The sequence below is a fragment of the Saccopteryx bilineata genome, chromosome 6, assembly GCF_036850765.1.
Source record: "Saccopteryx bilineata isolate mSacBil1 chromosome 6, mSacBil1_pri_phased_curated, whole genome shotgun sequence".
NCBI classification, from domain to species: domain Eukaryota; kingdom Metazoa; phylum Chordata; class Mammalia; order Chiroptera; family Emballonuridae; genus Saccopteryx; species Saccopteryx bilineata.
Genome location: NC_089495.1, coordinates 18,958,332 through 18,983,278, shown reverse-complemented (window position 1 = coordinate 18,983,278; position 24,947 = coordinate 18,958,332). Strand labels below are relative to the sequence as shown.

Sequence of the window (24,947 nt, the reverse complement as noted above, 5' to 3'; positions counted from 1 at the left end):
GAATACTTTGCCAAGAAGATGATTCGCAAATCAGAGAATGTAACCCTTGGATGGCTGGAGGACGCATTCCCACATGGGGGTGGGTGTGTAGGAAGGCAGGGATTTTAAGAAATCATAAATTGCAGATGATGATCATTAAAGAGAATGGTTGCTAGGGAAATGAGGTTATAAACTTACATTATTCATTTTCTGATTGGTGGGGGCAAATGTAAACTTTCAATGGTAAGAACAATAGGAAACACAGGAGTAAACATTCATCCAAGTCCTAGGTTCAGCTCAGGCTCACAAAACAAGGGCTCTTGGCCAAGCAGTTCTAGCGCAGAGAGTGGTGCTTATCAACCACGCAGTGGGTACAATTGCTCAGACAGTACAATCGGCACAGGGAAGCGGCTTGCTTCGCAGGTGGTTTCAGTGCCCAAAAGGGCAAAGTTAAACCTTGAAAACAGCTTCAGAGCATAAGCAGCAAAAATCCAAATGATGGGCCCACGTCATGATATTGAAATTTTTTTTTAGATGTTGATTTAAAAAAATTTTCTATTCATTTAAGAGTATGAGAGAGAGAAGGGGGAAGGGAAAGAGAGAAAGAGAGAGAGAAACATCAATACTCTATCTACTTAGTTGTACACTTATTTGTTGCTTCTTGTATGTGCCTGACTGAGGATGGAACTCACCAGCTTGGCACGCCAGGAGAAGCTCTATCCACTGACCACCCAGCCAGGGCCTTTGACATTCTTACAAATCCTCACACCTGTGTTTCTGAGCAACTGGCAATAGATTGGAGGTTCTAACGACCTTCTCCTTGCATTAAAGTGTTTTGCTATAGTGGCCTACAGAACTCAGAGAAGCACTTTACTTACTGGACTGCCAAGTTACTTTAAAGAATATAACTCAGCAACAGGAAGATGGAAGCAAAGGTGAGGGCAGGATGTGGGGACAGGGCACAGAACTTCCAGGCCTCCTCCAAGCATGCCATGTTCCTGGAATCTATGTGTCACCAACCCAGAACCTCTTCGGACCAAGTCCTTCAAAGTTTCATGGAGGGTTCATTACCTAGCCATGACTGATTGATTACAACATTGCCCACGGGCAACAGATTCAAACTGCTGCCCATTTGACCTCCCTGGAGGTCAGGGAGGGGGACAGAAAGTTCCAACCCTCCAATCACATGGTTGGTTCTGGCAACCCGGCCCCATTCTCAGGTGGCATCCAAAAGTAACCTCTATAATAGTTAGTGCCAAAGGCCAGAACTTGATAAATAACTGACTTCTTCCCTAATTCTGGTCCCTGTTTCCAACTTAGGACCAAACATGCACCACTAACCAATTACAGAAGATATTCTTCTTGTTAGCCTGCCTGTGGGTCCCCGTGCTAAGAGTCTCCAATCAGGGAACACCTGAAGCCTTTCCCTTTTTTGTACTGTTAATCTTTTTTACTCCTCTGCATGCTTTTGTCTTCATCCAAACTCAGATGATGGTGGCTGACTCCCTTGTTATAGCAAGCTCTGAACAAATAAACAGCCTTCATTTGTTCTCATTTGTTTGGTGTTCATTTATTCCCACATACCCCAATACATTAGTTTTGTGTCTGGATCTTTAAAATTCATCCTTATTGTGTATAGATGTCATTAGTTTATTTTTAGAGTTATATAATATTACTGTATATTTGTTTTACTGTTGATGGGTGTTTGATCTCTTTCCAGCTTAAGGCTTTTAGAAATAAAACTACAATCAGCCCTGTACTTTTGGGAATAAACAGAAAATGGTTGGACTCACCCAGAGATGCAACAAACACACCACTCCGTGTAGTACTGATGCAAATATAAAGAAAATAAAGCCCCTGCCTTCCTGTAGTTTCCATTCTGATGGCAAAAGACCGATAAATGAATACAAAAGCATGATGTCAGTGAGTGATGGGTACTATAAAAAGTATAAAACAGGGATTGTTCTGGACAGTGTGGATATAAAGCCCCTGTCAATTTGAGTTTAAATCCTAATGAGGGAGACTAAAATAAATGAAAACAAGAACATGATGTCAGGTACTGATCAGTTCTATAAAAAAGTTAAAGGGGCAGACGTGAAGGGTAAAGAGTTTATTTTTTAGACAGGGTGGTCTGAGGGATGAGATAACAGTTTAGGAGATCTAGGCCTCGACCTGACTAAAATGATCAAGCATGTCATGTGAACATCTCACTCTTCTGAAATGAGCTTCACCAATTAGAACAGCACTATGGAGACCAGAGGCAGAGTACACTTGACATATGTGAGGAAAACAAGAAGGAGAGCCTGGCTGGAACAGAGTTAGAAAGTGCAAAAAAAAAGAAATAGGAAATGAAGTTGGAAAGGGGTCCCGTGCAAAATAATGTAGCATCCCGAGGGCAGAGAAAAAACCGCTTTTTGTGCTTAAAGAAAGAAAATAAATTGCACTGACTTATGTATTAAAAGGATCGCCAGCAGCTTTACCCAGAATAGCATGTAAGAGGCAGGATTAAGAAGCTTGGATTAGGCTGGTAGAGGAGAATGGTGAGACTGCTAGGGAACGAGGACGGACTAAGAATTCTGTCTAACGTCTTCCTAAAAATACTAGAGCTACAAAATTATTACAGGAAGTCATATTCCTGAGACACTGGGGTCAGAGGAACTTCAAAACCAAATATAGGTGACAGCATGGTTGGAGAGAATGGCAGGAGCTGTGAGGCTCTGAACTTTGGTTTCTAATTATGGGGATGGTGGTACCATTACAGGGAGTACTCAGGTTACCACACAGTTCTGTTCCTACAACAGTGACATAACCCGAATTTTGGTGTAAGTCGAAATACACCCTAGCCTCAGTCACCTATCCTAACATAGTCATAAAATTATAATATAGAACATAAAAACACAACTAAGCCACAGCGAAAGAATATTGTGTATTCTTCCACTGTGCACAACCAAACTACTGCGCCCACATAGTTTGTAAGTATGATGCCAGCTGCATAAGCCGAAACATTCACGTCTCAATTTTTAAAAGTTTTTATGGGAGTGTTGTAACCCGAGGACCCCTTGTACTTGCAATAAAGAAATTAAGACCCGTTTGGGAGAGAAAGGGGCTGATCTGTGAAGATGTATAGCCGATACAGATCACAAATTTACTCATCTTCAAATAGAAAAATTTGAGGCCACATTTTACAAATCTCACGAACACAGGAAGCTATTCTTTAGTGAGTGATAACTGCTATTGATAGGAGAACCCCAAAGTTAGAATTTTGGCTTTAGTAATGGTAGCTTTTAGTTGTAATCAATAGGAGATTATGTAAGGGGTTAAATTACGATAATTTCTTATGAGGGCTCGGTCACAGAATTTCCTGTAAGGGGTTACAGCACTGTAGATAACTAGAAGCTTAGTTCACAAACCTTAATCTTTATTTTATTATCTAAGAAATGCAGGGAGTTCCCTTGCAGAAAGTTCCCAGAGGCACGGATGGCTGCCAGAGGCGCCAGGCCCTGGCCATCCTGGAAGAACCTCAAGGACACCAGAGAGACCTGTGCCAGTGTCAGAAGGACATTCCAGGGAGGCACTCCAGCAGACCCAGACTCCCACCTCCCACACACTGCTACGTGACTAACTGCATGGACTTTGCCCCTCGCACCATTACTAACAGCCCCTGAACCCTATAAAGACAGCCAGCAGCAGGAGAGTGTGGAGGCGGTTCTTTTGGACAGGAGTCCTCTGCCTTCTCAGTTTGTAGCAATCTGAATAAAAGACACTCTTGTATCACTCAGATCCATTTCTGTGATTGACTGGCAGTGATGGGAAACACGAATCCTGGCCTGTTCTGGTAACTCTATGGGCAAAGTCTCTCACAGGAGAGTGGGGAATCAAAAACCTGAGGGATAGAGAGAATTATTCGTGAATTCCTTTTACAAAGCTGGCGTGGCACAGTATATAAGAAGGGCTATGAGGCTAGACTGCCAACATTCAAATACCTGCTCTATACTCTTTTCTAGTTTTACAACTTTGAGTTAGATCTGCTGGCATTAATTTCTTTATCTGAAAATTGCTGTAATAGGATTTATCTAATAGAGTAGTTGTGGAGTAAGAGTTGTTAATCTGGAGTTTATGAAATTTTAGAGTACCTGTGAACCTTCAATTGAAAAAAAATCCTTTTTCTATTAAGCTTTCATGACAATCTTTTCTTCAATCATGAAGGTGGGCAACAAAACACGGTAGTATTAGAAGTTCATATGGCTTTGCTTCTTGTAGAAACGACACATTTTCATGTTACAGCACAATGGTAGCAGATATTTCAAAATAGATATCACTACTTCAAAATAACCATATATACTAAAATAGCTGTTAGATATGCTGCTAGAACGTGTATGATTGCAGAATTTATCTTCCACCCTCATGTCACTGAGTTGGCCAAGTGTTTCCCAATTCTGTGCCTCTTGGTCAATCTTACACTGTGAAGTCTGAATGTTTATACATCAGTTCACACATCTACATTGCTTTCCAATATTGCCAAAATACAAATGTTGGTTGACTGCCATTTAATTTTGATGATGGTATTTAATTATAATCGATTTGTAGAGAATCTTATGTATATATTTCATTTATGCATTCATAAGTACTACTTTAAGACCGGGTCAACCGGCTTCATCAGACTATCAAATGTGTTCACGATCCAAGTGAAAAAAACCTTGAGGTAGAGGAAGAAAAGGGTACAGAAAAAGCACTAGAACATATCAATTCTTCAATAAACAGGGTGTTGCTCTTGTTCTTAAAATGTTCAGAGCAGGGACTGAATTAAGGGTTCACTTTTTCATTCCAAGTGTCCACTACAGTGCTCTGCACTTTGGCGCTCCATGAATGCTGAGTGGATGAGCCAAGGTCTCAACCAAGGGCAGGTTGGCTCTTCAATGGGGGCTGCAAGAACAGCGGTGAAGTTATGGGTGGCTAGCTACTATGCCACCAGGGGCTCTGGATTATGTCAAAGGGCTTCAGAGGGCTGTGTCCCTAAAAATGTACCCCTGGGAAGGAGACAGCCCTTGGCTAGAGCGGCCAGGTCCTTACTAATTCCTCAAATCTCTTCTGCACCATCCAAGGAGACACAGGGCTGTCTGTGGTTTCAGGTAGCGCTGGCAGCACAGGTCCCGCATATTCCCAGCAGCGAGCGCGGCTTCAGTAGGAGGACAGCCTGGGTCAGGTCAGCGGGCAGACACCCTGCTCCTGCGCGGGCGTCGGAAACGCGGGCAGAGAGCGCAGCAGCGGGGTGGCGGGTGGCGCGGGGGTCGCTCCCTCGCCACGCCCACTTCCTGCCCCCTCCCGGCCTTTTCCAGGTCCCCGCTCCGCGTGAACCGGATGCGCTGTCAGTTTCCTCCTCCGTGTCTGCGGCTGCCGCGCGGGTCCCCTGCGAAGCCGCGGGCACCACGAGGGAGGGCCCAGGCGGGCGCTCCCGGCGGCTGGCGGCGGGCGTAGGTGCGCGAGGAGCTGGGCGCGCACGGTTACCGAGCGTGGAGGAGACACTGCCCTGCGGCGATGGGGGCCAGGGGCGCTCCTTCACGCCGGAGGCAGGCGGGGCGGCGGCGGTACCTGCCCACCGGGGGCTTTCCCTTTCTCCTCCTCCTGCTGCTCCTGTGCATCCAGCTCGGGGGAGGACAGAAGAAAAAAGAGGTAGAATGAATTCCCGTGGCCTTCACCCAGGACTGGGGCGTGCTGGGGCGGGCCGCGTTGCTAGGCAGCGGGCCTCAGCGCGTGGGCGGGGACGGCCTTGGGACCCGGCCGAGTGGGCGGGAAGCCTTGGGCGAGGCCTTTGGGTCCCACAGTCTTCCGCAGGGGTGAGCGGGGCGTAGCCCTGTGCTTTCTCAGAAAACAGCTAAGCATCCAAAACCTTTTACACCCTAGGTGCCTTTGAACTTGGCTAAGTTGCAGAAGGGCCGTGGGGCCCTTGAGACACTTGAGTGTGTTGGATGTGAAAATACCCTTTAGGAGAAGCAAACCTACAGAACTATTTGTGCCTTACGTGCAGGTTCCCTTCCTTACCCGTTTCCAGAGGCCACAGGGCATATTGAGAATGTACGGTATTCTGTGTCCTGAATTATACAGTTTTATAACTATATGTTGATTTTCTTGTGTCGCTCTCAATGTGTAATTGTGAGAGTAACCTTCTCAAGTTATACAAATTTATTTGTAAAGGTCTGATTTCAATCTTAGTCCTCTAATAACCTTGATGAGGGCGAGGGTTGAAGCAACTGATTCTATTGAAAGTAGTTGTGTAGTTAGTTTTCTGTGAATTCCAGTATTCTGTCGTCTTTACCTTGGTCACTCAATCGATCTAGCCAGATCAGAAGAATATTTATTTTAGAAATGTGAGTGAAATTTCTAATTATGTATCATTGTAGAGGAATTATTTAGATATATATAAATAAAATTCAAGATTTTTTTTCCTGGTGAAGTTTTACACATGGTTCAAAATCTAATTGGGTTTAAAAATATTACAACTTTCTTGATAGCTGGGTAGAGAAGAGCAAATAAAGAGCCTTACATAGAAAATAATTCTGGTTCTCTTTCTCTTTACTCTTTGCCTGAAACAACTCTGAACTCAATATTAACTTCTTCCCTTTAGCTTCATTTTAACATGAAAGTGGGCCATAAAAAATTCTAGGTGGAGTTCTGGTAAGAGGGTTAGGAAAGAACTATTGTTAGAACTATTTAAAATATAAATTAAAGATAGGTCTGATAGCAGTTGTTATTTGTATATTACATTTCAAGAGTTTTAGATTTTATAGTTTTTCTTAAATTTTTTTTTTGTGTGTGTGTGTGTGTGTGTGTGTATACTACAGCAGACAGCAATGAAAAAACAGGGACTCCACAGAAATTCTGTTCATCTCCTAGCAAGATCACCGTGATCACAGTAGCTTTCAGTTGGAGGAAAAAACTGAACAGAAGTCTAAAAAGTATCTCCAATTATGACTACTTGTGTGAAAACATTTGTTAGTCTAGCCTGACCATGCAGTGGCGCAGTGGGTAGAACGTTGGATTGGGATGCAGAGGGCCCAGGTTTGAAACCCCGAGGTCACCGACTTGAGCATGGACTCATCTGGCTTGAGCACGGGCTCACCAGCTTCAGTGCAGGGTCGCTGGCTTGAGCATGGGATCGTAGACATAAACCCATGGTAGCTGGCTTGAGCCCAAAGGTTGCTGGCTTGAGCAAGAGGTTACTCACTGTGCTGTAGCCTCCTGGTCAAGGCACATATGAGAAAGCAATCAATGAGAACAACTAAAGTGCTGCAATGAAGAATTGATGTGTCTCATTTCCCTTCCTGTCTGTCTCTATCTGTCCCTCTGTCTGACTCTCTCTCTGGCAAAAAAATAAACAAAAATATTTGTTAGTCTAGTATAATTATAAAGTATGATAATATTTCCATTGACATTTTTAATGAAAAATTAAGACAATTGTTGAGGATTAAAAAAATTGTTTAATTTTTTAAACAAACATTGTTGAGTCTTCCAAAACAACTTTTATTTCTCTTAAATAGGAGAGTCTAATATAGGCATACTTCAATTTACTTCGCTTCATAGATGTTGCATTTTTTTACAAATAAAAAGCAAGCCCCTCCACTAGGAAAAAGTCTAGGACCACTTTATTGCAGTAATATGGAATCAAATCATCAATAACTCTGAGGTATGCCTTTATTATATTGTGGTATTTCAGAATACATCTGTTTTAAGGAAGAAGAAGAGCAAAATAAATCTTGTTCAGTTCTTTATCTGGTACTCAGTTCAAAAACTGGAATCTCTTACAATAGTGGAAGAAAAACATTCTTTATTGGAAAAGTTGGGAAGTGGTTGGTTACCAGTGTGGTACTTTCTAGTGGTGTGCTGGGATTGTTTTGATCATTTGTGGCTTCTTTCTCTGCTGTTTAGAACTACATACCCCATATAAGATTTGATGCTATTGAATCAGAAAGTAAGGCAGTTGGAATTTAATTTACTACATTATGTGTTACTGACATAAGTACCAGAGTGGATGTGGCATGAGTGATGTATCCTTCATTCTGGAGAAGCCAACTTGAAGTCTAAAGTTGAGCCTATAATCAAGAATGGATGCCTGACCAGGCAGTCGCGCAGTGGATAGAATGTCGGACTGGGACGCAGAGGACCTAGGTTTGAAACCCCGAGGTTACTGCCTTGAGTGTGGGCTCACCAGCTGGAGCCTGGAGTTTCTGGCTTGAGTGTGGGACCAGAGACATGACCCATGGTCACTGGCTTGAGTCCAAAGGTTGCTTTCTTGATGCCCAAGATCTCTGGTTTGAGCAAGGGGTTACTCCCTGTACTGTAGCCTCCCTACACTGTCAAGGCACATATGAGAAAGAAATCAATGAACAACTAAGGAGATGCAATGAAGAATGGATGTTAGTCACTTTTTAGGAAGTAACAGTTATGACAATAATACGTAGTTACCATCATAGGTTGTTGAGTAAAATGGATGGTGCAGTTACAACTCAGCTCTTGTCTAATTGTATGACATCAGATCAACATTTGACTTTTCTGAGTTTCTTTGTTTTGAAATTCTAATACAATATGTACATCTCAGTGTTGTTGGGATTAAATAAAATTGTGTATATAAAGTGCTTAATGCAGTGTCTAGAATATGACAATAATTGGTTGCTATTACATATTATATGTTTCTCATTTAAACAAAAGCATTATACATGATATATATTACCAAAATGTGATAACATTTTTTGAACTAAAATTTTTGCTAAATAAACTATAAACTGACTTTATAGTAATTATAAATTATAGAGTTATTAGAGTAAATTTTCTATTATTTATTTTATTAGGAAACACCACGAATTCCACATTCTTACATTGTTTAATAACTTCCCAATAAAGATTTAGCATCATGGAAGAATTGGTGGTATTTATAGATGTGCGCGCGCGCACACACATACACACACACTTGTTCCTTAATGAAGATATTGTCATTCATTAAAAAGTAATTAGTTTTGTTATATTATCTAAGAATATAGGCAAGAGATATAGTTAAGTGAATAGGCAAAGAAAATTGACTAGAGATTTTTATAATCTCTTTCCTTAATTACATTGAATACAGTCATTAAAAACTAATTTTTGAGTCCTTATTCATGTTGTCACGTGACTTTTTGGGAGACTAGCCTCTTAGTAGTGTATCATTCGCTCTTCTAGTACTTCATGAGATTTCTTTATTTTGATGGCGTTTCTATTTCTTATGTCGTTAGAACTTGCCGAATCACCTTTATTTAGAATTGTTTTGATCTGTAATGACCACTTCTGATAAGATAAAAAGAGCTCAAATTCTTTAGTTATTTCCAGTGACTTATTGACTTTGCTATCATCAAAAGCAGCTGTTATAATAGTTTGTCTTTTCTTTAAGAAAATGATTATTTACATGAATTAAGAATGAAAGTAAATTTCTGTTCCATCTTTTTTTTCTCAAAACTGTACTTCTTACAGTCCCTAACACTAATGAAAGCATTTTCATATATCTACCTATTTGCCAAAGCCAAAATTTGGGCACATTTCACTTAGTCTTAAGCCTTTATCAGTAAGTTATATAACTTCCTAACTACTACTACTAATATGCTATATACACCTGAAACTAATTAAATTAGTTATTGTTACACAAATAAGAACTGTAATTTAAAAATTAAATTAAATTAAAAATTTAATACCCCAAATAAAAAAAAACAGTATGTTCATCAGTTATAAATTAGAAAATAGATAAGCAGAAAATGGAATAAAACTCATCAATAATATCATCACTAATTAGCAATCACTAGAATTGTTTTGTTGAGTACATTCCTAGGTTTATTCTGTGTGAGTGTGGCCACGCTTACCCTTATGCACACATATAACACAATTCAAGTTATGTATTCGATGTAACAGTATATCTTTTTTTCCGTTTGGTATGTCTTGTAAATAAATTATTTCTACAATATTTTAGTATTTATATTTAACTTTGAAAATAGTGTTTATTTTACATGCTTGTCACTTTTTCACTGCCTGTTCCCCCACACCAGCTAAAGATACCCCCAGAGGCTTCCCTGACCAGTTCTGTCTTTGAGGAGCACTGTTTAAATGTGGTTGGAATGCCTGTAAGATATAATCTAAAGTTGTTTGCATGTTATTTAGTGCTTTTCCTGAGCGAGCGTTTGTGTAACTCTCCTGTCTATAACTTAGGCTAGTTATCCCTCCCTCCCGTTTCGGAGGGACTTCTCCTCTGTGCTCACATGGCTGGATCTCTGTGCTTATTTCTCTGTAGCACTGATGTGAATTTGTGTTTACTGTCAGTACAGATGAGACCCTGGTAGTGGATGGCTGAAGTGTTGAAATTCATTAGTGGAAATGATGGCGATATGGAGCTGAAAGGGCAGTGTGTAAGATTATTTATGTGGAGTTCATTCAATACTCAGAATAATGGGACGATAAAGGGTAGTGACCAAGAGTTAATTAGATGACGGACCCTAAACAAGGTAATGGTATAGTTTTAAGGTCTGGCTCATAAAGGAGCTGGAATTCTTATGTGGGGATACAGAACTAAAAGGGTGCTATCTCCACCCTTGTCCCTGATGGAAGGTAAGGAGAATGAATGGTTTCCATTCCAGTAGCTCTAGGGTTTGACAAAGACTTTAAAGGAACGAACATTTAATATGTAAGATGTAAGGAATTAATTGGGAGTTTGAAAATTTTACATAAGCTTTTCAATTTGATTTGGTGACAGTATTGTAGTTTGTTTATTTATTTATTTATTGTGAGAGGAAGGGAGATAATGAGGCAGACTTCCACATGTACCTGGACTGGGATCCACTGGCAATTTCCATCTAGGGCTGATGCTCAAGTACTGAACTATTTTCAGCACCTGAGGCTGACATGCTCAATGAGCCATCCTCAGGGCCTGGCGCCATGCTCAAATCAATTGAGTCACTGGCTGTGGGAGGAGAAGACGGAGGGGAAGGGAAGAGGGAAAGTAGAAAAGGAGGAGAGGGGAGAAGCAGATGGTCACTTCTCCTGTTTGCCCTGACCAGGAAGGAATCAAACTTGGGACATCCATATACCAGGTGGATGCTCTATCCATTGAGCAACCAGCCAGGGCAGTATTGAAGTCTTAAAATGAGAAATTACTAGGCAGTTAATGGTAACCTTCATTTTTTTCTCACATCTTACTTTCAAGGTCTCAGACCAGTGTTCCGATGTTACATTTTTATGAGTCAGATAAACTTTTTTGTCTTTGCAGTATTTCATAGATGTATGGAATATTGCTTCTGTTCAAATGCTCTTGTAAAACTTGGATAAATTTGATATTTTACAAATTGCAGCCTTTTGTTCAGCAGTATTAATGTTAGCTAAATTTCTTATCGACTGTTTCAGCTGTGAGTCATTTTAAGAGATGTAAGCCAGTGTGATTTATAACAATTCATAGTTCTCTGATTAAAATATCCATCAATACTGTATGATTTCTGGTTATAAATGATCAAAGCCATTAACAAATAGAGGTAATAATCATTTTTTCAGTAAGCTTTCATACCTAAGAAGGAACTAGAAAAAGAGCCACAGTAACAACTAGGCAGGAGTCTCAGGATTCAGAGATTTTTGGAGATAAAAGCTCCTAGCATTTTCTTATAGTCGGGGTGTCATTGCAGAATTACTGCCTGAGGTTAAGTACTGAAGTGATTTACCAGCCAGGGTTGTCTCATGGATTTCTTCTGAGATGTTATCATTCATATATAAAACGCCCTGGTCTAAAAGAATCTTATCTCATAGAGAATGTGAGGTAGCTGTAATAAAACTGCTTAGCAATTTGTTTTTCCATCTCTCTTATATGCTCCTATTAACATGAATAATCTACTCGGAGCATTAAGAAATGGGATATAAATACAAAGAGGGTTTGTATGCTAGTTTTCTATCAATGCATAACAAATTACTGCAAACTCAGTGACTTTAAATGACATCCATTTTCTATTTATTTATTTATTTTTATCATAGTTGCTATAGGTCAGAAGCGTGGCATAGCTAGGTTTTCTATTCAGGATTCACAAGGCTGAACAGAAGGTGTGGCATTCTCATTTGCATCTCTGGGTCCTCTTTCCAGCTCATTTGGGTTGTTGGCAGAATTTAACTTCTGGCAGTCATAGAACCCATTTTTTATTCTCTTGCTGGCTACGTTCTCTAGGTTCTTTGAGCTCTCAGGTCCTCGCCATGTGGCCCCCTTTATAGGCAGTTGACAACCTGGTTCCTGCAAGCCAGCATGAACGCCTCTCTGATCCTTGCTTGGAAAAGGCTGAATAGGTTAGGACCACCTGATTAGGTTAGGCCCACCCTATATTATCTCCCTTTTGAGTAAATCAGAGGTAACTGAGTAGGGACTATACAGCTGCACTCCTTTGGCATATAGGTAACTTAATTATGGGGGTGCTATCCATCACATTCACAATCTTGTCCATACTCTTGGAGAGGGAATTATATAAGGGTATGTGGTCATTGCGGATTATTTTAGAGTTCTGTCTACTAAAGGGGGTAAGCTTACACTCCTGATATTTTTATGTATATTTAAATGGTGGTTTGTAAAGTCAACATAAGCAGGTATGATAGTATATAAAACTTTTCTGAAATTGCATAGTACTGAGTTATTCACAAAAATAAGCAGTTAGAAATTAGAATTATTTTAAACAGCTTACTTACCTTGCAGCTTCAAGATACCAATTAAACTGATAAAGAAGTCTGGAAGGGTAATAGATATCTTCTTTTTCACAGGGGAAAGTAACAATTAAAAATTAAAAAGAATTAAGGATTTTATAGAAATGCCCCCTTCCCCCACCCCTTAGCTAGTAAACCTCTGTTTCTCTGTCAGATATTTACCTGTGGTTTCAAAATAGGAAAGAAATGTATGTTGAATATTAAGTCAGCTTTTTTATTTTTTATTTTTTATGGCTCTTTATTAGCCTCAGAGCAGTGGACCCTGCATTTCCAAACTATGCTTATTAATAGTATAGAGAATTTTAGGAGATTCCTAAGTTGAGGCAGACATATTGTTTTTGAGTTAACAATTCTCTATCAGCTAAAATAAAAAATAAAAATAAAGTGATTTCTTGTCTCATTTGAAATATTCATAGTAGCACCTTGCCTTCATTCCGCTGCCAACAGACTGGTATCATAAAAAGTAAATGATGTAATCTGTTGTCTAGAGTCTCATTACTAAGTCTGAATAGTGTAAGATTTAAAGATAATGCCTTAATAAAATCGACACTTTATATGTCATTATCCTATAGCGGTTTGAAAGATACATACATCTTTTAAATAGCCACTTTTGTTTGTGCATACACAATGACTGCGAAAATATTTGTCAACAGCTCTTAGAGAACTGCTTCTCCGGTTGCTTTCCTGCTGTGGCTTTCATATTTTTATCAGATTTTATCAGATTTTTTACTATATTTTTGATGATGTGCTAGAGTTGTTTACCGCATCAATTTTTTGCACAGTCTACATTTCCAGCTGCCTCTAAGTTGACGTGGGCGGGGCCCCGTGACAGAGTTCTGGGCAGTGGAATGTGCCTGGAGGTGAGTGGAGCCATCTCTAGCCTGGCCCGGGAAGCTCTGCCACAGGCTGGTGTTGATGGTGTCCCACCACCCTGCCCTGTGGACTCATTTGCATTGATGGCATCACGAGGGTCCCTGCGAGGGTCTATGCTGCTGTGCCGCTGAGGTTTAGAGGGTAGGAAAGGAGGAGAAAGCCACGGTTCTGAAAGAGCTGAGGTAGAATCAGGAGAGCATGCTATTAGTTTTCTGCCGCTGCTGTAACAAGTTATCACAGCCTTGCTGACCTACAATGGCACATTTACTATTTTACCGTCCTGGAGATCAAAGGTCCAAAATCTGCCTCCCAGAGCTAATGTCAGGTGTCTACAAAGCTGGTCCCTTGGGAAAGCTCTGAAGGGAGAATCCATTTCCTGTCTTCTTCAGCTTCCAGAGGCTGCCTGTGTTCTTCCCGATCCCTGCTTTTCATCCCTCGCCCTCCTGCTTGCATCCTCATACCTGCTACTGACTGGTCCTCCTGCCTCCCTCTTGTAAAACCCTACTGGTTGCATTGGGCCCACTTGGCCAATGTAGGGTCATCTCTTCCTTTCAAGATCCTTTACTTAGGCACACCTATCTAGTTTCTGTTAACATGTCAGATGAGATGCTCCTGGTTTCTGGGGATTAGGATGTGACCATCTTGTGGGCAGGCACTGTTCAGCCTATCACAGCTGCCCAGCGGTGGTAGCCCCCGGTCCTTGCAGCCTTCAGGAAAGCTCAGAGCTGCAGGTGAGCACCTGAGCATCGCTGCTGTGGTGCTGCCCGCTGGGCCGTGCATACTGCGTTCCTTCCTTAGTTTTTCTGTCCCCCCAGTGGTGTTCCCAGCCGCTTCTAATCCCTGTACTCAGTACCTGTGAATTTGCGATGTGTAACACTTTCTGTTCTGGCTGAACCCTGACTGATAAGAGCACTTTTGGTCTGACTGATGACGGAAAGAGTGACCGGAAAGCTGTTTGCTGCTGGTGGCAGAGCGGTCATCAGCGTATGGGTAGCAGAGAGGCACCCTGCTGTCCCGAATCCTGCTCCGGACTGTTGTCTGGATCGAAGTCACCGAAGTTTTGGGCTCTATTTGGTGCTACCGTACTTATAGCCTGGTTTACTCTAGATACTAGAGCCGTTAAAACCAAGTACTGAAACCAATCTCATCTTTTTCTGTGTATTTAAACACAGTGATTTAGAGCAGTATGTTTCCCTTGTATTTATGTTTATGCATATATTGTACAAGGAAAGTGGATTGCTAATATTTTGTCCATCATTTAGTAAACAATCAGTATCTTGGCCTCGGAACTAACTCGTTGGTACACATTCCCAGGTGTTTCTCTGGACTACACTATCAGATGATGGTACTCCCTGCGTATTTAGAACAGTGTACTCATGTAATTCACTTTCTGCAGTGTATAGACCAGTGGTTCTCAACCTGTGGGTCGCGACCCTGGCAGGGTCACCTAAAGCCATCGGAAAATATGTAATGCATGTCAGGTATTTACATTCCGAATCATAACTGTAGCAAAATTACAGTTATGAAGTAGCCACCAAAATTATTTTTTGGTTTGGGGTCACCGCAACATGAGGAACTGTATTGCGGGGTCACGACATTAGAAAGTTGAGAACCACTGGTCTAGACTAAAACATGGGATTCAGTAGCTATTCTTTAATAGGATTCCCCTCTCTTCTGGGATGCAGCAGTTTGATTGCCTATATATTTTCATCAGATATAAAATGATTATATAACTTCAAAGCAAATCTCAGTGGCTGGTGTCTTGAGAAGTTTTAAAATCATAGCATCATCTCATTTATTTTCCATAGATTTATTCTGAACAAGTGGTATTGTTACCATTTCAAGGTGAGAGAACCTAACTAATTTCAAGGATCTTTGTGCCAACGTGACACAGTTGGTAAGGGAAAGAGCTGTGCCCCAAACATGGGTCTTCTGACTCCAAGCTTACTGCTCTTCCCATCAGGTGTGACTCGGTGTACGCATATGTACTTGTTTACCTTGCCTCACAGAAGGTACATACTCCTGAAAGTTGTATCGCGCATCACATTTTGTTTTAATTTGGACTTTGATCTCCTTTGGTCTTCACTTAGTAATCGCTATCAGCAGGGGCTTTCATTGAATCTGTTCTTAGCTAAGACAATGGTGTGGCCAATTGGGAATCCATACCAGAGGGTTTGGTTATACCTCTTTTAACTCTGGACTCTGTCTTCTTGGTTAAACTACTCATCTTTCTGGGTCACAGTCCATTTTTTTTTTAAGTGAGAGGAGGGGAGATTGAGACTCCCAAATGCACTCCAACCGGGATCCCTCTGGCAACCCCTGTCTGGGGCTGATCATCTGCCCATCTGGGGCCATACTTGTAACCAAGATATTTTTAGTGCCTGAAGTGGAGACTCCACAGAGCCATTTTCAGCCATTTTCAGCGCCTGGGACCGATGCGCTAGAATCAGTCAAGCCCTGGCTATCGGAGAAGAAAAGACAAAGAGAGAGAAAGTGGAGAAGGAAAGGAGAAGAAACAGATGGTTACTTCTTCTGTATGCCTGGTCAGGAATTGGAACTGGGACTTCCATGTGCCAGGTTGACACTTTACCACCGAGCCAACAGGCCAGGCCACAATATTTTTCTCAGTTAAAAAAATGAGAGTTGAGCTAGATCAAAGATGACTTTCAACCCTCATACCTTAATATCCATTTTTTAACCTTATTTTTATTAATTTTAATGCAGTAACATTGATAAATCAGGGTACATATGTTCAGAGAAAACATCTCCAGATTATTTTGACATTTGATTATGCTGCATACCCCTCACCTAAAGTCAAATTGTCTTCCGTCACCTTCTATCTGGTTTTCTTTGTACCCCTCCCCTCCCCCACCCCCTCTCTCTCCTTTCTTGCTCCCTCCCCAACTCCCCACCCTCTGTTACCATCACATTCTTGTCCATGTCTCTGAGTCTCATTTTTATGTCCCATCTATATATGGATTCATATAGTCCTTAGTTTTTTCTGATTTACTTATTTCACTCCGTATAATGTTATCAAGGTCCATCCATGTTATTGTAAATGATCCGATGTTATCATTTTAATGAGGGTTGAAAACATTTCATGGTTAGGGTAAACTTTATTTTCAAAAGAGCACTAAAGTTAATATTTTTTCAATTATAGCTGTTCTCTAACTTACTCTTTTTTTTAGTTAGCCACCATTGATCCCTCTCCCAGTGTTTTTTTTTTTTTTTTTTTTGTATTTTTTGTATTTTTCTGAAGCTGGAAACGGGGAGAGACAGTCAGACAGACTCCCGCATGCGCCCGACCGGGATCCACCCGGCACGCCCACCAGGGGGCGTCACTCTGTCGCGACCAGAGCCACTCTAGCGCCTGGGGCAGAGGCCAAGGAGCCATCCCCAGCGGCCGGGCCATCTTTGCTCCAGTGGAGCCTTGGCTGCGGGAGGGGAAGAGAGAGATAGAGAGGAAGGAGGGGGGGGTGGAGAAGCAAATGGGCGCTTCTCCTATGTGCCCTGGCCGGGAATCGAACCTGGGTCCCCCGCACGCCAGGCCGACGCTCTACCACTGAGCCAACCGGCCAGGGCCTCTCCCAGTGTTTTGATAGCACATTTTTTATCCTCTGAAATATTAGCATAGTGTCCATTATATAATATTATTCATCCTCCTGTCTCCCATAGAACTTAGTCCAATGTCTTGCCCAGATTAGGTACTTAGATGTTTAATACTTATAGTAGTAGCAAACATTTCTTAAATATACAAGGTTCCCCTTAACTGAAATTAAATAGTACTTGGAAAGATACTGGTTTATTACTCTAGTAAAAATAAACATTATTTAATGGAAGTAGAAAAAAACACTTTGAGATTCTCTGTATAAAATTAAGCCAAAATTATGAAAATGTAGTCAGTTGATTATATGCTGAAGTTTAACTTTTAATTGCGAGTAGTCATGATCTGTTAGAATGAATAATGAATCAATAAGTGCTGATATTTTTTGGTGTCATTTTTTTCAATAAAATTTATGATAGCATTATGAACATCTTCTATTAATGCTTGATTTTTGGAACATAATTCTGGAGGTCATTTTCACCAAAATATTTTTAGCTTTACCAGTTTCTCAGGGTCATCTTTCAGTTTCTTATTATTTATAGAATTCTTTTATGAAGTACCTAATGCCATTATTTTTGTCTTTTCATCTGTTAATTGTAACTATTCTTACAAATCCTCATTTCTCATTGGTTTTACATATAATTTGAGTAGTTTTGCATCAGTTTTTAAAAATCAACTTGTTGAAATCCTTTGCCATTTATAAGATAGCTGTCAAATGTAAGAGTGACCAAAAAATTGTGTGACATGGTGTGTTGGGATAGACGCTTGGGTGAAATAAGAGTGCATATCTCTACAGGTACTATTTTTGGAAGTGGTTGGGCATTAGTGAATATAACATAAATAGCATTTGCCTCTCTATGCATTTTTGTATTTTTTGTGGACACATATTGAATACTTAGATGAGGAGGATCTTCTGTGGCATAAACAGTACTGAAAACTGTATGAAATTGCTGAATTGAATGGCTTGTGTTTGGGCTGCAGGTAAGGAAGGTCATATTAAATAAGAGTGTAGTATTTATTATTTATTATTTATTATTTTTGTCCTGTGTGGGTTTCCATCCTTTCCCTCTTTTTTTATTTTTTAAAAAATTTTAACAGCCCCTCCTCTATGACCACATAGCTAGGTACGGGATTTGACAAAATAAATTTAGAGTTGGGAGTATGTGAAACAGAGTTTATTCTTATATTATTATTTATTATTGTTTATTTGCCATGCCGATAACGATAAATCTCCCCCAACACCACTTTCCCCACATCATCATTGTTTTTGAATTTTATTTGTTCAGTGGCTTGCCTGGATTAATTCTGTGGAGTCTCTTTTACCTGCAGTGATTCTCCTCTGATTTTAACACTTAATTTTTTTTCCTCCTGGTGTTTATTTTTAAGCCTGTTCCTAGGAATTCTCAGTCTTTGGTTGGAGGGTGTGATTAAGAGCTCAGGCCCCTAAGTGTCCCACCCTCCCCAGAGACCGGCGTGTGGTTTGAGGGTTGACTTCATTGCTCAGGCTTTCAGGTCTGCCCGCATTTAGCCAGGGAGTAGCAGCTGGCCAGCGCCTTTTCTAGCTGTTCCCGAGCCTGTGTAGTAGTCCAGACCGCTAGGTGAGTGTAACCTTTGCCGGGCTCTTTCTGGCTGTCTCTTTCCCTGAATCCCTCTGTTAAACTTATGACTAGTGCATTGTTCTTCTTGCTGTTACTAGTGTATCATATTACCCCATGTATAAGATGCACCATTTTTGAAAAATTTGGGGTCTAAAAACTGGGTGCGTCTTATACAGTGGTTATAGATTTTTTTTTTTACTTGCATTTCCCGCTTTTTCTCGCTTGTTTTTGTGCTAATTGCTGAAGACAGGGATTTGTCATCAGACACAGATGAGGACAAGCTAATGGAGGGAGTTTGACAGTGATGAGTTCTGTGAATTTTATGATGAGTAAAACTTGAGTTCAATAATTTTATGTAATTTTTTTTTTCAAAATCAGGCCCAACATTAAGGTGTGTCTTATACATGGGAGTGTCTTATACATGGGGGAATACAGTCTTTTTCCCCCTCCAGTACTTGCTAATATAATCTCTATTGTTTTATATAACACCACCAGCTGCTTCTCCTGTCTTGCTTGTGGTCCTGACAGAGCTTGTGTTGCACTTTAAGCTGGGGATGGGGAGATGGTGGCCTCTTTCTCCCTGAGTAACACTTTAGGAGGAGGTGTTAGAGGGAAGGGGCAACCCTAGTCTCCGCAGCCTGCCCTCTGAGTGTGGGACCCCCACCGTATGCCCTAGGAACAGGCTGGGTTAGGGAGGGCAGCCCCCTCCTCTTCCTTCTCAGACCCATCTGCCCAGACTAGGGCTTCTGCAACACCAAGCATTTTGGCTTCAATACCACAAATGCCTGGGAATGTAACAACATGACCAAGATTCAGTGAGTCATCTTGAATAAATGCCTCTCAAGTTTTTACATGCCCTTAGGTTCCAGAGTGTTGAAATAATTGTTTTGGATACTTTTCATCAGTTTCATTCTGTTCTGCTGAGGATGAAGGCCTGCTGGACTCCTTTCACAGTCGTTTTGGAAATCCTGACTCTAGAAAGCGTCTTAGAGAAACTTTATGCATCTCTGTCAGATAATGAAAATACATGGGAAGCTATGTGACCTGATTATGCTCCATGAAATAGTTGAAGTCTCTGACCCTTTTATAGTTTTTCTCTTCCTAAGTGTAGGTTCTGCTCATTCTACAATTTCAGTGGCTTTCAAACTATTCACACAGCATGTAAATTCAATTTTGAGATAGTGTGGCATATTCTGAAACCAAACTAGCTAGGGTGTGGTAGACGTGACTGTGAAATCTTTCTCTCCACTGAATACCACGGTTGATCTGAGTGAGAGTCTAGATTGATGAGCTCTGCTCTCTAATTGTTCATTGTGTGTCTGTAGCGTCTGGGTGAATTTTCTCCCAGGTGGGGGAGGTCAATTCTTTTGTGAGGAATATGTATATATGATGGTTGTGCTGCCCCACTATACCTATTAAAATTATTTAATTCTTAATAAATGAAAAAATATTTTTAGTGATTTAAAATAGGAAAAATAACAACTATAATGTTTACCCTCCTACAGTTCCTCTTTTTCACATATTTAGCTCTTGGGTTTAAGGCATACACAGTTGACAGGTTTACTTAAGGTTTTTACCTATTCTTGAAATTAAATGTACTAATATTTGAAATATAAGCAATATTATTCTAAATTCTCAGGATTGATTTGACTATTTGTGATTTTCTGTGGTTCTCTATGAATTATTGATTTTTTTCTATTTCTATAAAAAGTGCCGTTAGGATTTTGATAGGGATTGCATTGATTCCGTAGATCACTTTGGGTACTTTGAACATTTTAATAATGTCTTTCAGTTCATGAACATGGGATTCTTTCCATTTGTTTGTGTCTTTAATTTCTTACTTTACTGTTTTGTAGGTTTCATTATACAAGTCTTCCACTTCCTTGTTTATTGTAAGGATTTTATTCTTTTTTGGTGATGTTGTGAGATTTTTTTAAAAATTTTATTTTTACATGGTTTGTTGTTAATGTATAGAAATACATACTGCTGCCCTGGCCGGTTGGCTCAGCGGTAGAGCGTCGGCCTAGCGTGCGGAGGACCCGGGTTCGATTCCCGGCCAGGGCACACAGGAGAAGCGCCCATTTGCTTCTCCACCCCTCCGCCGCGCTTTCCTCTCTGTCTCTCTCTTCCCCTCCCGCAGCCAAGGCTCCATTGGAGCAAAGATGGCCCGGGCGCTGGGGATGGCTCTGTGGCCATTGCCTCAGGCGCTAGAGTAGCTCTGGTCGCAACATGGCGATGCCCCGGAGGGGCAGAGCATCGCCCCCTGGTGGGCAGAGCGTCGCCCCATGGTGGGCGTGCCGGGTGGATCCCGGGCGGGCGCATGCGGGAGTCTGTCTGACTGTCTCTCCCTGTTTCCAGCTTCAGAAAAATAAAAAAAAAAAAAAAAAGAAATACATACTGCTGATGTGAATGCATTATGGTGTAGCCACTGTGCAAGACATTATGGAGGTTCCTGAAGAAATTAAAACATTTTTACTTTCTTCAATATCGAATTGCCAAATTTTTAAATTTAAAAACCTGCCAAAAATAGGTCATAAGGAACTACCTTATGACCCAGGGATTACGCTTCTGGGTCTTTATTCAAAAACGATTGAAATAAGAATCTTGAAGAGAGATTTGCACCCGCATCTTCATTGCAACACTATTGCCGGTAGCCAAGATGCAGAAACAGCATGAATGTCCATCAGGTGATGACTGGATAATGAAAATGTGATATTCTCATTCAGCCACAAGAAAGAATGAATATGTGAAAACATAAATAAACCTTGAGGACACTATGCCAAGTGCAGTGTCAGTCACTGAAAGATGAATACTGCATGATTCTACTTACATGAAGTGTAGAAAACAGTCAAACTCATTGAATCAGAGTGAAATGGCAGTGCTGGGCACTAGTGGGGGTCATTGGGTGTGAGTACTAATCAGTGAGTATAAAGTTTAAGCGAGAGAAATAAGCTCTAGTGATCTGCTGTATAACATTGCACCTGTTGTCAACAAAAACGCATTGTACACTTACAGTTTTATTAAGAGTGTAGATTTCACATCAAGTTCTTACCATAATAAAATAAAACTTAAAAAACTACCCCCTCAAAAGATCATTTGAAACACCAGTTGAAGACCATTATGAATGAAACAGAAGGTGATGACGATGCTGCATTGAGAATCATCCAGGCTCTGCTCCCTGCCATCCCTGTGGTTTTCTCACTTCCTAGCCTGGGAGCATTTAGTAATGCCAATCCAATGGTTTAACAGCAGTGATCATTTCCGGTAGGAGGAGGAGTCACTGCTGAAGGGGTTTCCCTTTTCCTCCACCTGCCCGACATTCCATCCCATCCTGGGAAATTAAGAGCAATGTTTTTTCCTAGAGCTGCTTTGGAATTTCTTTATAGCTTCTATTGATTCTAGTAATGTAATGATACTAATTTGGGTTATAATACAGATTGGAAATAGTGCTCTATTATTTTTGGCAGGTTTTTAAATTTAAAATTTTGGCAATTCGATATTGAAGAAAGTAAAAATGTTTTAAAAAATTCAATATTGAGTAGGTTAACTATTCTTACATGTGATTATTCACACACATTTCATGTAGTATAATTCTTTATCATTGTAGAGATAATGAACAGTGGATTGGTTAATGTTATTTGTCAAACAGTAGTACTGCTATGTGACATTTTTTTTAGCACTTTACAGATATAAACTTAATGTTCTGATTTTCTAATAATTTAGGGCATTAAACACTTAGTATTTAGTCACAATGATTACAGAATTTAGTATTATTTTGGATTCTTCTCTAAATTGTGTTATAAGATTTATGCTCACTTTGTTTCATATATGTGTGTATGTTTGTTTGTTTGGTTTTTTTGGTGAGATGTGGGGAGATAGTGAGGCAGACTCCTGTATGTGCCCTGACTGGGATTCACCCGGCAACCCCATTTGGGGCTGATGTTTGAAAATCAACTGAGCTATCTTTAGCGCATGGGGCTGATACAGAGAAGCCGAGCTAGTCTCAGCACCATAGCTCGCACTTGAACCAATTGAGCCACTGGCTGTGGGAGGGGAAGAGGGAGAGAAGGAGAGAGGTTGGAAGAGAGAAGCAGGTTGTCGCTTCTCCTGTGTGCCCTGTCTGGTAATCAAACCTGATATGTCTGTACACTGGGCCGATACTCTATCACTGAGCCACTGGCCAGGGCCAGTGGTCACTTTGTAATAAAATGAAGAGCAAATAAGACCCACTTAGACTTGAAAGCTAGAGCCAGTGCAGAGAAAATTGATAATGATGATAAAGGGTGACAGCCATGTCATGGATGGGGGGAGTATTGGAAGTACCAATTTAGCATTTTAGCTTAAAAATTAAAGACTTTGGGTGATGGGTATGCAACATAATCAAATGTCAAAATAACTTGGAGATGTTTTTCTATGAACCTGTGTACCCTGATTTATCAATGTCACCCCATTAAAATTAATAATAAAAAAGAAGAAATTAAAGCCTCATAGTCATTCCCTCAGAGTTTTTTAAATGTATCTGCTATTGTTAGTATTTTTTCTCCAAAGGGCAAAAGTGGGTCCAGTAGATGTATACTGCATGTGTAAATGTGTGCCTAATATCAGGAAAAATGTAAAGTATTATCACTGTTTTGAAATGAAATTGGCCACCTGGTGAGATAGCAAGCTAATTTTCACTAGAGGTGTTCACCTTTGGTGGTCAGCTGTCAGAACGTTGTACATGCCATATTGTGTGGGAGGTTTAATTAAATTACATTCACTCCAACACCAATTATATTCTTTAGTGAAGGGGATTGTTAATAGGTTTTCAAAAAAATGAAATTTTGTGGCATTTCATAATTCTTAAAAGGGTACATTATAAGAAGCATGAACCATTTATATATTTTAAACTAAAAAAAAATCCTCTTGTTTGAGAAGAGACTTCTCATAAATGAGGGTATAGCTATTTATTTTAATTTTTTCTTTTGCATTTGTTAAAAAATTGGATATAGTTTTCAGAAGAAAAAATACCAGGAAAGCAAAGAAGGACAGGGAATATCCCATAGAAAGCAGGTGTGCTGAGAGATCTCAAGGAAGATGGTGTGGTACTACTTAGGGGAAATGTGATCAAACACAGTGGCATACTGTTTAATATTTTTGTGGGAATTAAAAATATTTAGGTGCTTATTTGATGTTAAAATTATTTAATATTTATTTCATATATTCTAAATTGTCAACCTCATAAACATAGTTATTTTGAGTAACTAGATAGAAGACACGTGTATTGGTGTGTCAGTGAATAGCTGTAAAATTGTTAATCTCAGCAAAGCATTGACTTAAAGGCAAACTGATCAAGGAGGATACAAATGTTTTGTTTTCTTTCTTTTTGTATTATATTGTACAAGTGGGAAAGGTTTCAACTTACATATAAGACTTTTCTATACTTATTTTATCTGTTTTGGTTAATTTACTTGTTGATAATTAAATGTATACTAGCACTGTTACAGGTGTTTATGGTTTTACGGCAAATCTAAAGGTGAAGAAAGCACCTCCTATTCAGAGTCTCTGTTGAGTGAGGGAGACATATATAAAAACTAACAAAAACAATGTGATAAGTATAAGTAGATTCACTTGATGATCTGTAGAGATAAGTCCCTGTCTTTGCCTGCTAAGAACTCGAATGGTTTCAGAGTTAGCTAACTGACTGAATTTAGTCTTGACTATTGAGGAGTTAGATGTGTTGATGAAGACTGGGTTGAATATGGAGAGTGTGGTGTTGAAAGTGGTCTGAAAGTATGAGTTCAGGAACTTTCAAGTAGTGGGTCCTTCGGCATTTGCTGCTGGGTTCTGCTGGGATTAACATGAGGTGGGTCTAGACAGGTATAAATGGAAGCCAAGACTTGAAGGTTCTGGCTGTTCAAAGCATTTGAAAATTAGTTTATAGGAGATGTGCATACATTGAAGTATAATACACAGACATGTGACACTATATATCTGCACTTAGAAAGATAACAGTAGTATAGATCAGAATAAAAACATATGCTATTTGTTTTATATTTCTGCCACTTTTTTTTGTAGCTATCCTAGTCATTAAAAATATGAATTTCTGTTAGAATTTTTTTCAGTTGTGGTATGCATTACACTAACAGAAACATTTGCTTTTATTACACATATGAACA

At 40.1% G+C, this 24,947-nt stretch overlaps 1 protein-coding gene across 2 annotated transcripts in view; it reads left to right on the top strand.

The window, feature by feature from the left end:
• The first annotated feature begins 5,194 nt into the window (after nucleotides 1-5,194).
• TUSC3 (tumor suppressor candidate 3) overlaps nucleotides 5,195-24,947 on the top strand; it is a 125,825-nt gene continuing 106,072 nt past the window's right edge. Inside the window, exon 1 of one of the 2 annotated variants that reach the window (XM_066236120.1) lies at nucleotides 5,195-5,649. In XM_066236120.1, coding sequence (XP_066092217.1) covers nucleotides 5,515-5,649 — 135 coding nt within the window. In that variant the 5' untranslated portion in view covers nucleotides 5,195-5,514. The remainder of the gene's footprint in view (nucleotides 5,650-24,947) is intronic. The other variant, XM_066236121.1, reaches the window with a different exon arrangement.